Below are 13,434 nucleotides of genomic sequence, written 5' to 3'. Positions count from 1 at the left end.
CCACTTTTCCCTCCATTCCTATTACCATGCCTATACCCTACTTCCCCACACACCCGCCGTGGCGCTTATAGCTAAGGAGCAGGGCAGGCAAGCAGGCTTCACTTCCAGAGAAAAAAAGCAATGGAAGGGCTCGCCATATGAGTGGCGGTACCAGTATTCTATGGCTCTGATTTAGTACATAAGTACAACACCGCTAGGGTGCCAACCGCACACCGGAACGGGATGCCAGCATCAGCATGTCATTGTCCATACCGAATTAATTACAACATTTTCCTATTTTAATCTTTGATTATATAAAAAAAAAAACCATTAATAATTATATAATGCCCAAACGTCTCAAATGAGATGTTATTATCATCAATTCAAATCATGATTCAAGTATTTGAATTTCGTGATCAACGTTGCCAACGTGCTATTTAAAATGTTTTCGTTGTTTGTTCTTAGAATTTTCATTAATCAAAATTACAATTGCTAAATAAAAAGTTAGTTTATTTTTGTATCTTTTGGTATTCCTGTTAATTTAACCATTAACAAATGTGAAATGTAAAATAACATTTTCGTTGTTTTGCAATGGCAACGTTTAGATTGCCTCATTATTAATCTGTCACTTCGTTGGTGAACGGGTGAATCACTTTTCTACATTTCTTTACTTTAGTTTTGCAATCAACAAAGTGAAGAGCTTCTGTCCACTTAGTCTACTAGTTTAACGTTTTATTATAGTGAAAATGAGTTTCCTGCAGAAAATGTTTGGTGCTGGGGGCAAAGATAAAGGAATGCCCACTACTGGCCAAGCCATACAAAAGTTGAGAGAAACAGAGGAAATGTTGATAAAGAAGCAAGAATTTCTTGAAAAAAAAATTGATCAAGAATTGGATATTGCAAAAAAGAATGGCACTAAAAACAAAAGAGGTTTGCTATTGCAAAACATTTCTTACTTTTTCTTATTAAATTTGTATGTGTTTACAGTTGCTATTCAGGCCTTGAAAAGGAAGAAGAGATATGAAAAACAACTGCAGCAGATTGATGGCACCATTTCCACCATTGAAATGCAAAGAGAAGCTTTGGAAGGTGCGAATACTAACACAGCTGTCCTTCAAACAATGGGTGATGCTGCTAAAGCGTTGAAAGCAGCCCATCAACATATGTAAGTGTACTTCATTAGGTAGTGTTGATCAGATTAACCATGCCATTTTAATACATTTTAGGGATGTTGACAAAGTCCATGACATGATGGATGATATTGCCGAGCAACAAGAAGTAGCTAGAGAAATCTCTGAAGCAATTTCTAACCCAGTGGCTTTTGGCCAAGACATTGATGAGGTAACTTTTTCAAAATTCCTGATTTATTTTTTTAACATTAGGGCGAGTTTCTTAATATATATTTTTTGTATTTAGGATGAACTGGAAAGAGAATTGGAGGAATTAGAACAAGAAGAGTTGGATAATGAACTGCTTAATGTACCAGCTGCAGCAGCTCTACCATCTGTTCCTACTGTGGAGCCCATTGCCAAAGTTCCCAGTCGTTCCGTTCCTGCTCGTCCCTCTCGTAAGTTGTACAGCAAAATTTTGCACGGATTCCGAATTTGAATTTTACTTAATTCCAGGAGCTAAAGCAGAGGAAGATGATGACGATATGAAGGAACTAGCTGCATGGGCTTCTTAATTTTTTTTCAAGTTACAGCAAATTCTGTTTTACTCTTTTTCTTATACAATAATTGGGATCTTGTAACTTCCTCCTTTTAAATGGGAGTGTAAATAATAAAAACAAACATACACTAATTTCTAGTAATTTTAATGCAAGACCATTTATTGGGGAAAAAAGCGTGTAGACACGAATAGTAAAATCATTGTTGCCTTCAATCTGGTATCTTCAGTGCATCGCCAGTTTAAATACTTAAAGCACGATAACTCGTCAAACTATTAATGACATATTCTGATGGAAGAACGGCCAGCAACGACTACAACTCCATCATCCTGCAAATCTTTCAACGCATCTTCGAACATGTCTCTGGTGATCATCTGTAAAAGAGCCACAAACAATTATAATTATCCTTGAAATACACGCAAGCTTAACTTACCACAGCAGATCCTGCTTTGAATTCATTAAAGGCTTTTTGATAGTTTAATGAACTGGTTTTGCCTTTTGATTCTATCATCTTACGGAGTGCAGCAGCCACTTCTCCGCGTTTCTTCCGAGCCATTGAGCTTAACCCAGTTGTAAGAATGTTGACATCAATTTTGCCTGACATGGGGTCGGTGGCAGATTGCTTCAGCGCCTCACGATGTAAGCTTTATAGGGGGAAAACTAAGTTAAGTATTCTTCCATATGAAATACCATATATAAATTGTTACCGATAAGCCTCTTCGACATCATAAACTTCGACGACTTCTGAATAACGAACTTTAGCGTGAGCTTCCGAAAGACGAATAAGTGACTCCAGTTGTCGAGGGTATGCAGACACCTGACCACGACCGCTTCCAATTCGTCGCATTTCAACATAGGCCTCTACCAGACGAACGGTGGCTGCGTCATTCAACATCGGATTAACATGCTCTTTACCATAAGCCATATAATCGCGTAAGACATCGAGTTCCTAAAGGTTGCGTAAATTTAATAATAGATTTGATCGTAAATATCGAAGAAATGGCAACATACCATGAAATCCGTTTCATTTTCTTCAGCTACACTGTAATACAAAGAAACTAAATGACGAGCAAGGCGTTTGTCATAAAGTTCGTCTTGAGGATCCAACATCAAAAAAATCAAGTCGAACCTTGTTTTAACCAATAAAATTTTATGATGACAATGAAATGGTATATCCAGATGAATGGTACTACCTTGACAATAATGTATGAGGCAGTTCAATGTTCTCAATGATGGTTTTGTCTTTGTTCCACTGAGATTCGATTGGATTTGCTCCGGCCAAGATCGATGTACGAGCATTTAGCTGACAGATGATACCAGCTTTAGCAATGCTCAACGTTTGTTGTTCCATTACCTATACAAATATATATAAATCAACGCTGAATCCACTAATAACTAGAATGAACTTTATACTTCATGAAGAATGCTGCGAGTGGCGTCGGACATTTTATCGAATTCGTCAATGCAACAGATACCATTATCTGCCAGAACGAGAGCACCAGTTTGAAGGACAAGCTGCTTGGTTTCAGGGTCTTTTGTCACATACGCAGTGAGACCAACAGCCGAACTTCCTTTGCCAGAGGTATATTGTGATCGTGGGACCAAATTAAAGATGTACTGCAGCAACTGAGACTTGCTAGTACCAGGATCACCACAAAGAAGGATGTTTACTTCCGAGCGAAAACCTCCACGACCAACTTCCGTGAAATCTTTTTTGGTGCCACCGAAGAGTTGAAGGAGAATTCCTTTTTTGATATCTTCATTCTCGTAAATGGATGGAGCGATGGCTCGAGCCAAACGTTCATAAATATCTGGTTTCTTGGAAAGTTCGTGAAGTAATGCTTCGCGTTCAGCAGAAAAACGCGTTTCTTTCCTAAAATGAATTAAACAATAATTAGCGATAAAAGATACATGTTACACAAAATATTAATAAATAAATACCCTCGTTCGGTTTGATTTCGAAGGCGATGGACATCGATTTTGCGATAATGTACAACGTCAATATGAGTACGATAAACAGATTTGACATTGCTTTGAATTGGGTTTACGCGCAACGAAACGGCACGATAAATTCCGGTCACGGTAACGCGATCGCCCGGCTGAACCTTGTCCACTAAGTCATTGTGAGCAAAGACAAACACGGTGTGAGGTGTCTGACCTGCTGGCATGTCATCTATTTAATCAATAAAATTTCCGTTAATATTTTTAAAAAATTTAAAATATTGCAAAATAGTGATCAGCAAATCTATCTCTACCTGGTGACTCTTGAAGTTTAACCATCTGACGATCGGAAAATTGTGATCTATTGTGAATGATGGAAAAGGAATGCCCTGTGTTGCACATGGCACAAAGAGTTGGTTCCAAAATTCGTCCACGATCAACTTCAACAGAAGCCGTGTTGCTACATACATTGCAGCGAAAGAATGCTTCACGCATTTCAGGAATGATGTTGCTCGTGCGAATAACCATACCACTAATAGTGATTAACTGATCAATATCTAAAAGGGTAAAAATATTATAGGTTTTTTTCTTTCTTGAATCGGTAAAACAGAAATACCTTCAGGATTTAGAGCACGCATGTTCTTGGTTTTGTCGGCACAAAAGGGCCTGACTTGAATTTGATGAGGCAGGATGACATCTGGGTATTTTTCAAAAAACATTTCATTTACAGTCATATCTAACGTCGGGATAACCTCTTGTGGATAGCAGATCAATTGACGATAAAGGTCAGCGTCAAAGGCCTTCAAGTGTGAACAATTCAGATTCAAGAATGGATCTTCCAAATCAGCAATCTAAAAGAAAGATTTTATAATAATAAAGAAATATTTTGTGGGATTAGGAATCAGTTCTTACCTGTTGCAGTTCTTGAAGGTAGTAAGGTTCATTGACATTCATGTTTTCCCCTAAATCCTCTTCATCACTTTGCAAAAATTGGTTGATGAAGCGACAGAATTTAGTTTTACATTGAGACACAACCACATCAGTTCCCCAAATGACCAATTGTGGCCCTCCTGATTCTGCTTGCTCCTTGATTGGGGTCAAATTTCCCTGCTAAAATTTGGATTAGCACATTGAAACAATAAGAACTAGTTAAAAAAGTAATACTTCATTAGCTCCCAAATTGACTTGGCGGACTTTCCTATCAGAACGAACATCAGGACGTTGATGTAGAGGGGTCCCTCTTGCCCCAGAGCGAGGAGTTCTCAAAGATGAAATTGAACTTGGAGTTCCATAATTGAGAGGAGAGTTTAAATCCAATTCGCTAATAGCTGGAAATAATACAGAACTGAAGATGACCCTGTTGCTATTTTAAAATACAAGTATATTCACATACCTCCTCCAGGACTCATTCCAATATCCATATCATTATCACCATGATGAGATGGAGTGGAAGGCAAAGGAGCAACATCAGAAATATCCGACATCGCTAGATTCAATGTGAAATGTTTGAAATCGAGGTTTCAATAATCATAAATTATTTAGGTAATTTTATTACCTCCTGCAGAACGACGTCGAGATCTTGAAGTACGGCTACTAGCATGACTTTTTGCTGGACTTGCCATTTTTCATCAAGGGTAAAATCTTATTCAAATTGAAGAAAGACAATAACACGACAATGATATTTAATACACGAATCTGAACTATCGGAACGATAACGGGTCTTGGGCTTGACCGCTTGAGACTTACAGAATACAGAGAAAGGCTTCGCGGCAAAATGTTTGGAGGAGGAGGAGTCGTACCTAAATTGTTGCCAGGTAACATCGGTTACTTTAATTTTACTACAACACTTGATAGGAACGGATATAAAACACTTAATTATAATTTTTCATTTTGAAAAACAGAATTTATAAATTTTAACAACTTTTTAAATCAATAAATGATTAAAATAATACCATTGACATATTTGCCGCCAGGTGGGCCTAAACAACATGGAGTCCAAGGTCTCAGACGTCAAAACGCCCAGCGTGATTTGTATATAAATGAATTATAAAGTGCTTTGAAGCTAAATTGATTGCTCAAAAGGTATTTATGGTGTGAAATTTCATTGTGTTTGATTCAGTTCTAATTATCTGGAATCCTAGAGATCCTACGATTGCTCATGTCATCTACGTGGTTTGTGACCTGTGCGTGCATCAAAATTCTTACCCTGAGCTGTGAAAAGTAAGGATCAAATAGCCAAAGTTATCTCTAATACAATTTGAAACAAGTGATTCAAAGGAAATTGATACAAGTAGTCACAGCTGAAAAATGTTGTATTTTGAGTATTAACACAATGTAAAAGCATCCAACTGACAGCTGTAGTGCAGTGCTATTCCATTGTTTGGCTTGTCCAGTACTTGTTAACAGTTTTCTTAGTTTATGATTTAAGCAATTTTGGTTTATTTTTATTAAGACTTTTGAAGTTTGCAGTAAAGATTTCATGTAGAGGTGATTAAATATGATATGTGAAGTTCATTCATAGTTTAAGAATCATAGTTAGTTACCAATAATATTTATTTTTTTTTTTTCAGAATACCCTTCATTGGAGAACTCATTTGGCCATCATGACTCAAGAATTTCTACCTTTGTGTGATGTGTTGTTCAACATCATTTCGATGGCGTCGTATTTTTGCGACGTCGTTTTCGATGTCATCACTGCCTACACTTTATACCAACAGCAGCAATATGTTTGGCTATCCCTAGCAGTGTTCTTCATCACCTCGTCGTTGATCGTCAGTCAATTGCTTTCGGCCAAATGGTTTCTGGAACGACATTCCTCCTGCCAACCAGCAAACGACGACGATAATGACGAGAAAGATGTCAACAGAGGATCGCTAATAGCTATGCATTTAGCTGGAATAGGTGTCTTGTGGCGCTACTCTAAACTATTCATCCCGGTGGACTTGCGAATTGTGAAACATGAAGTGCGAGACCTATGCATGCTCCGGCTGGTTCACGCTTTCATCGAGGCCGCACCAATGTTGTTGGTGCAGTTGTATTTAATATGGCTCAAGCCACACCGAGACGACGTCGAAGACTTGAACATAGTGTCCACAGTGCTGTCGTTGGTCAGTGTGTGCTGGGCATTGGCGTCCTTCAACAAGAACGTTCGACGACAGAACGTCCACAAACTCGTGCTGACCTGGCTTGGCGTCATCTTCCAGTTCCTATGGCGGTTAGGAACCGTAACATCTCGAGCGATTGCCTTGACGGTCTACGCCACTGTCTACGGTTACTGGGTTTTCCTGGTCATAGGTTTACATTGGCTGAGCATGTTCTTCTGGCTGATATCGCCACGCAACGTCTTCCACGGCGACAAGATGTCCAAGATCAAGAAAGACGCGTATTGCGCCTTGATTGCAGTCGTCTACATCTTTTGCTACGTTAATTTGCAGCACGTCAATCCTCGTATGAAAATGGCCGCCTTTTACGTCACCATGTTTTTGGAGAACACCCTTCTGGTGGCTGTGTGGCTCATTGGCGTTCATCGTGAGGAGCCCTGGTATCACGAGCTGGCCACCGTCACCATGTTCCTCTCATTCGTCGTTGGCGTCCTTTTCTTAGGCATTTATTATCGATATTTCCACGTGAAGCGGTTAAGTTACTCATCCGCATCGTCGTACCCGACCAACAACAATCCGCCCGAGCCCTATTCTTACGTTACGCCTTCCGGTACTTACGTTGATGACGGTACTTCAAATCCGAATGGCCCATCGAAGAACGGCAGCAGTAATCCGGTTAGTTGCTCACCCGTTTCTTTTTCTGTTACCAATCGAATCTGTAATTATTATTTTTTTGGTTTTTCATCCAGAACTCGGGTACGTTCGTGAAGCAAAATGGTCACACGGTATTTTGCACCGAGAATCCGCCGTACGTACCGGGCGTGTTTAACTGCCGATTTAATCCGGCAATGATGCGGAAGAAGAAGAAACCGACGACTTTCGTTCCACCGCCGGTGCCCGTCTTGCCTTCCATGAACATGGCGGTCAATGGCGGTGGCAAGATGTCGCAGCCTTTCTGGAAGCGACCTCTGCATCCGCGCTCAGGTTCCAGCGAGAACGAAGGAAGCATTTGCTCACGCATCGATATCCAGCTCAAATTGCAGGAAAAGAAGCGCCAGCAGTTGGCTGAGTTGCGGGTCATCGAGGAGGAAATCAAACAGGGCAAGCTCAAGAGGCCACCGCAGAGCGATGTTAGTGAGTCTGGCACGCTCAAACAGCCCATTCCTCGCTCAAAGAAACAGCCATGGCCGAGTGGCCCTTCGATACCCGATCCACCTATTTTCGCCTACGGCTCACAAGGTATTTGATGACTTTTGGGGTTTCTTTAAGTGCAGTGGCAAATTTACGATCTTGTGTTGATTAACGCAGGTGAATCAGGACATCGGAAGTACCGATCGAAAACTCCCGAAATTCTGCTGTCGCCACACCATTTGGAACACTCGCGAGTAACGTATTACGACTATTGCGATCCCCGCTGGAGGAACGGGCCGTCCTACCATCCTCAGGGCTCGGTGGAGTCCGGCACAGCTCAATGGGATCGAACGTACACGGTGACATCCGTGAGTTCCAAAAGTGGTGGCGGTGTGATTTACAAGTCGTACCGCAATCCATCCGACATTGACAGTCAAATCTCACTCCCACGGTCCTACACGCTGCCGCGTGAGTTCAAGTACAAGAAGCCAAAATCGCGCAAAGCTATTCGCACAGAGCACTTTATTCATTCAACAAATTCGAGCGACGGTAATTTGCTTAATTTTTATTGCTGCGTCGGTCGTTTGCCTCACGATTCTAATCCTCTTATCTGCTTGTAGGTGACGTCGATTCAGCAGACGACAACGACGTGGACAACACGACGGGCTCGGTCATGCCGCCGTCTCTACCGCCTCATCCACACGCGCTTCCGTACAACGCTTACGGCAACCGCAATCGAATGCAATCGCCCTTCCGAGGCTGGGGTTTGCCCAATCAGCACGAAACGAAGCTTTAAAAAAGAAACAACCGACAGGAAGACCTTTTCATTTCTGTAATACCAGACGCAATTACCCCAACAGAGAAGAAAACCATAAAACTCCGCCGTGAAATGCTCACTTTTCCATTTACGGGTCGTCTCCAGGACTTGGTTCCTTTTCCGTTGATTGTCGCCCACTCTCTTCCTCTCCACTCCCTCGTCAACTTGTTTCACTCCTTTCACCCCCCCCCCCCCCCAACTCAACCCACCTTACACAACTCCTGAAAGATATTTACCAGTTGTTTTTTCCTCTCTTATCTGTTGACGCGCAATGTCGTGAAAAGAAAGTATTTTCGGAGAGGTTCTTTTTTGTTTCGAATTCCGTCTGTTCGAAAATGAATGAATTCGTGCCTTTTTTGTGTGATCAGGAGACAGGCATTTTTGTTTGTTTTTTGGAATTGGTTGTACAGTTCCGTACATTATCTTTTTTTTTTGTTGTTGTTTCTCATGTTTCCGTGTTTGTTTTTTTACGATTTTGATTTTGCTGTGTTTGAATCTGTTGTTGAAGGCCTTTTTTTATAAGCGCCATGTTTCATACTTTCTGTAACCAGAAGTGCCACAGGTGAACATTTGTTATTAATTAATTGTGTGTCGTGTCTCTCAATTGACTGAGCCAGCTGTATTTAAAGAAAGACAATCCAATCCGCATAAGAATGAAAGAATACCCTCCCAACGCAAACTCGCCCGTCCAAAATATGCTCTTCTCGTTCAAAGAAAAGAAAAAAGATCTGTACTCGCTCTATTATTGCAATTCAGATGACGTGTTTTCAGTTGATTTGTTTCCTGAAGTATATCTATTGATGAATCAAGACTCGTTTCTTTTTTTTCTTTTTTTATTTATTTTGATTTCGTGCTCATCCCATTCCGTATTGAAATGATTTACCGGTGTAATAAGGAGGGAAAAAAGGGGAACCAGTTGAACGAGTTTGGCACGATGGAACGTGGGACTGAGGAGGTAGGGAACTGTGGGAGAGTCGATATATACACTACGTGGGAGCTATTTAGTTTTGGGGCCACATTTTTGTCCTTTCTCTGCTTCGATATCGAAAATATTTATTCTCGGAAAACCAGCGAGTGCTTTGCTTCAAATGTCGATTTTATACAAATTCCTCTCGCCTTTTCGTTCCTTGTTTCTCCCCTTTTTTTTTCTTTTCTTTTCTTTCCCCTTTTCCCACACCGTTTTGTCCAGCAGTGTCGACCATCTACGGCTGTAATAGTGCACATAAAGCGTGGGACGGCGGAATGGGGCCTCTCTTTTCCATACACACTTCTACTCTACATATAGTATGGGGTTGGATGCGTATATACGCTACACTAAACATGTAGGATTGTAGGTAGATATATTTCCTCAAACCCTAGGCGGTGTGCTGCATCAGTCCAACAGGCCGGGAGAATCTCTAATTCTCTCTCTCTCTCTCATTCTCTCGGACAGCCATGGGAGATGGACAAAACCTTAAGAAGGGAAAGAATAATAAGACAAAATATGAAATGGGAAAAGACATTGATATTAAAAAAGCACCGCCGACAAGAGGAAATGGTTTTTTATCTACATATGTATGTGTGTATTAGTGCACACATACAGACTGTATAAAAATAATAATACTCTGAATCATATTACTGGAAATATTAGAAAGAAAAGAGGACAACCATTTGTTTAAAAAAAAGAGGGGTAGAGGTGGTGGTGGTGGATAAAACTTTGGTGGTTTATCAAGTCATCAGACACGCTCCGCCGGATTCGCGATTCTCCATTGAGATGGAAGCCCGGTCCTTTCGGAAGAGTATATAGAAGCTTCTTGGTCTGAGCCGCTCTCACATATTTTCGGTGTTTGTTTTGTTTGAGCTTCTTTTTAATATACAGAGCGCGTCTTTGTTGACAGTTGTGTCGATGAAGCGGAAACATATTTTTTTTGAACCCCGAAATCCAACTGGGATGGATAAGAAATGTATTTTTCTTCTTCTTCTCTCGTTCGTGATTGTTGTCTTCGTTTCTCTTTTTGTTATATATTTCTTTCCTCCATTTGTAAAAATTCTAGTACCAAATAAAGCGGAAAAATAAAAATGCACAAAGTCATTCGTATATATAAAATGCCGCCCACTGTGGCGCAATAGCTTAGACACGTAGCGAAAGGAGAAGGGAATAAGAGAGAGAGAGAAAAAAAAGGAAACATTGGACGAGAATTTAATTGTGTGTGGTTGGCTGGTTGTTTTGAACGTCGCCGCCGCCGCTCTCTCTCGAATTTATTTATTTTTTCTTCATGAAAACGATCAAGAGATTTCTTTTGTTTGATTCCGCAGCTGCCTTATTCCACCAGCACCACCCCCCTTTGCAATGTATATAGACTCTCATTTTTCTGTGTATTCTAAAAAACATCATCTATCTCTCTTGAACTTCTGCGGCCCGTTCGTGTTGTCCATGTGTGTAGGGGGGTCCATCTCGGTCTCTTGTCTCTGTCGTTAATATTTATTTCATTTCTTTTGACTAGATCAGTGTCTTTGATTGTCGGCAGATCTTTGAATATATACTATTTCATTTATTTTATTTTATTATTCTTGTTCCATTTTGAATCGAACCAGAAGGGAGGAGAAGAAAAAAAGATTCAGCGCAGGTTGGAAAATTCCTCCTGGTCCTGGTTGGTGGCGTTCTCTCGAGTTCCTCTTTTCTCCCTTTTCTTATTTCTCTCTCTCTCATTCATTTTTGAATATATTTGTTTCGTCTCAGTTGTTGCCGAGGAAGAAAATGGTGGGGGAGAAAGATTTCTTATCGTTATCAATTCAAGATGTCACAATGGACGGCTTTTTCCTAGCTGCCCTTCACGTGAAACGGAATGATTGTTACGTTTCTGGAGAATGAGACCAGGTAGATTCTCATTTAAAAAAAAAGCAGGAAGAAGAAACTTCATTTTTTTTGTCTTTTTTTTCTATTATTATTATTAGCATAGCCTTTTGCGATTCTCGCTCAAGATCGAAATTCAAGTTTTGTGGTTATTACATTTTTACTTCTAAAAAGACTATAAGAGCAACCCTTCCAAGTCATCGCCTTGAATCTCTGTCAAAACAAGTAGAAGTTGACCGACATGTGTGGTTTCGTCAGCGCAAGAATTCCCATGTCACAACGGAGAACTCACTCAGATGTTGCATATCCATCGGAAACAAGATCGGCAACCTTGTGAAGTCGTAAGGTCGCAGGTTTTTTGGACCTCGAGTTGCGTTTTTTCAGACTTCCAAAAACTGTTGGTCGTTAAACACGCACTATACCGTACAATTATGGTCAAAAGTCAATTGGCGTTTGTCTTGTCTTTCTTTCCGGATTCTTTCTCCCAACTAAGAGAGTCGATTCTAGGAATCCATCGCTTTTTCTGCGCTCTTATGTAACGGCGATAAAACACTTATCCAGCGGACATAGTCTTCATTATTATTAGACTCGTTTTTTTAAACGTAAAACGAGCCGGTTTTGATCCTTTTGAATTTTGTTATCCGCCCTCATCACGGACGTTTCCAAGTAATTCCGTAATGCGCGTTCGCGATGCGTCCGCAAAGATAAATCGAATGCGCTTCAATAGCACGCACGCTGTTTAGATGTTGCGTGGCCGTCGTTCGGCTACTTTTCAAAGAAATATTTGACTCGTTTTTTTTTCGTTCATTCTTCTCTGGAAGAAATTAAAACAACAAAAAATAGAAACAAACTCCCGACCGCAACGCTCTCGTCTTTTATTCAACGAAGTGTGGCGAAGCACAAAGTCATTTCCAATGTTTGTGATTGTTTATTTATTTCCTGGCCGGCCCTTTTCATTCTTCTCTTTTATTTCAAAGTTAGACTACATTTTGGCTATTGTTGAATAGCAGAAAAAAAAAGAGCTAGGAGAGAGAAACGCCGAAACGGAAAAAACCGCGCGCGGCTTGTAACGGCGAAGCCGCGCCGCCGCCACCGCCGCCGCCGGTCCTCCCCGGTGATGGAAAATTCAGCGTGACCGGCATTTGGAAGAGATTCCCGCTGCGATGCTCGTGATGAATGTCCTGCGGACCCGCTTCCTTATATATATTAGATAGTTACGTATATATATGTGAAGTACTACAACAGCATTTATATTTATGTGTACATGTATATATATAGTCCCCATATATATTGTCTACCACTATACACACACACACACACTCGTGATGGTCGGTGCGTGTATTGTACAGCACACCATCCCCCCCCCCCCCAGTCTAAATTTTTAAGTTCTAATCAGCAACGTAATTATGAATCATCTTCTTCTTCAACAGATGGGGAATGTTTTTTCTTTTTCTTTTTGGTTCTCCCCCCGTTTCTTTTGTTTTGTTTTTTTCTATTTTCTTCTAGTTGGTGAAGCTATACCTTATTAGTCTTGGTCGTCTTTTTATGGAGTCAGGACTCATCGCATCTCTATAGCCCCGCTCTTCTTGTTCTTTTTTTTCTCTTATAGAATCGAAATTCTTGATAAAAATAGGAAAGAAAGAAAGAAAAAAGACAAGAAAGAGAGAGAGAGAGAGAGAGAGTAGTGGACGCGTATATACTGTAATATGTTTCCCCCGGCTGATAGCCCGGGAATGAGGACGACGAGACCATGTTGGAAATTTAGACTTGGGAGAAAGAAAAAGGAGAGAAGAGAAGATATGCGGCGTGTAAACAAGCATCGATAATGATTGAATGGGCTGTTAACGATGCAGCGGACGTGATAAATCAGTCGACGTCGCGTCCCGATGTGACGTTAATCAGCTTTGTGGGCTAAAGGGCGGATGAGAATAGGAGGGGCCCCAACCAACCAACAGCTTATAAAATA

At 40.7% G+C, this 13,434-nt stretch overlaps 3 protein-coding genes across 4 annotated transcripts; 2 read left to right on the top strand and 1 right to left on the bottom strand.

Annotated features, from left to right (window-relative positions):
- Window positions 1-591: 591 nt before the first annotated feature.
- On the top strand, window positions 592-2,077 carry LOC124338569 (charged multivesicular body protein 4b-like). Its single transcript, XM_046792666.1, has 5 exons — window positions 592-909; window positions 967-1,144; window positions 1,206-1,320; window positions 1,396-1,546; window positions 1,605-2,077. The coding sequence occupies exons 1-5, from the start codon at window positions 726-728 to the stop codon at window positions 1,661-1,663; spliced, it is 687 nt and encodes a 228-aa protein (XP_046648622.1). The 5' UTR covers window positions 592-725; the 3' UTR covers window positions 1,664-2,077.
- LOC124338568 (DNA replication licensing factor MCM4-like) lies at window positions 1,787-5,345 on the bottom strand. 2 transcript variants are annotated; one of them, XM_046792665.1, is made up of 13 exons: window positions 5,142-5,345; window positions 4,980-5,072; window positions 4,751-4,914; window positions 4,499-4,693; window positions 4,203-4,437; window positions 3,901-4,143; window positions 3,587-3,818; window positions 3,059-3,518; window positions 2,839-2,999; window positions 2,657-2,774; window positions 2,353-2,594; window positions 2,079-2,289; window positions 1,787-2,019 (listed from the first exon to the last, which is right to left on the bottom strand). In XM_046792665.1, exons 1-13 carry the CDS (start codon window positions 5,206-5,208, stop codon window positions 1,921-1,923), a joined length of 2,520 nt encoding a protein of 839 aa, XP_046648621.1. In that variant the 5' UTR covers window positions 5,209-5,345; the 3' UTR covers window positions 1,787-1,920. The 2 variants fall into 2 exon arrangements, with proteins under 2 accessions (XP_046648621.1, XP_046648620.1); XM_046792664.1 differs by having other exon boundaries at window positions 4,499-4,696; window positions 5,142-5,344.
- A 220-nt stretch (window positions 5,346-5,565) lies between these two features.
- Window positions 5,566-9,446, top strand: LOC124335795. Its single transcript, XM_046789253.1, has 6 exons — window positions 5,566-5,668; window positions 5,728-5,806; window positions 6,157-7,362; window positions 7,437-7,926; window positions 7,996-8,367; window positions 8,439-9,446. Exons 3-6 carry the CDS (start codon window positions 6,190-6,192, stop codon window positions 8,612-8,614), a joined length of 2,211 nt encoding a protein of 736 aa, XP_046645209.1. The 5' UTR covers window positions 5,566-5,668; window positions 5,728-5,806; window positions 6,157-6,189; the 3' UTR covers window positions 8,615-9,446.
- Window positions 9,447-13,434: the final 3,988 nt, after the last annotated feature.

The sequence above is a fragment of the Daphnia pulicaria genome, chromosome 4 (assembly GCF_021234035.1).
Source record: "Daphnia pulicaria isolate SC F1-1A chromosome 4, SC_F0-13Bv2, whole genome shotgun sequence".
Lineage (NCBI taxonomy): Eukaryota > Metazoa > Arthropoda > Branchiopoda > Diplostraca > Daphniidae > Daphnia > Daphnia pulicaria.
Note: the sequence above shows the minus strand (reverse complement) of the source record. Positions and strands in the feature narration are given on the sequence as shown.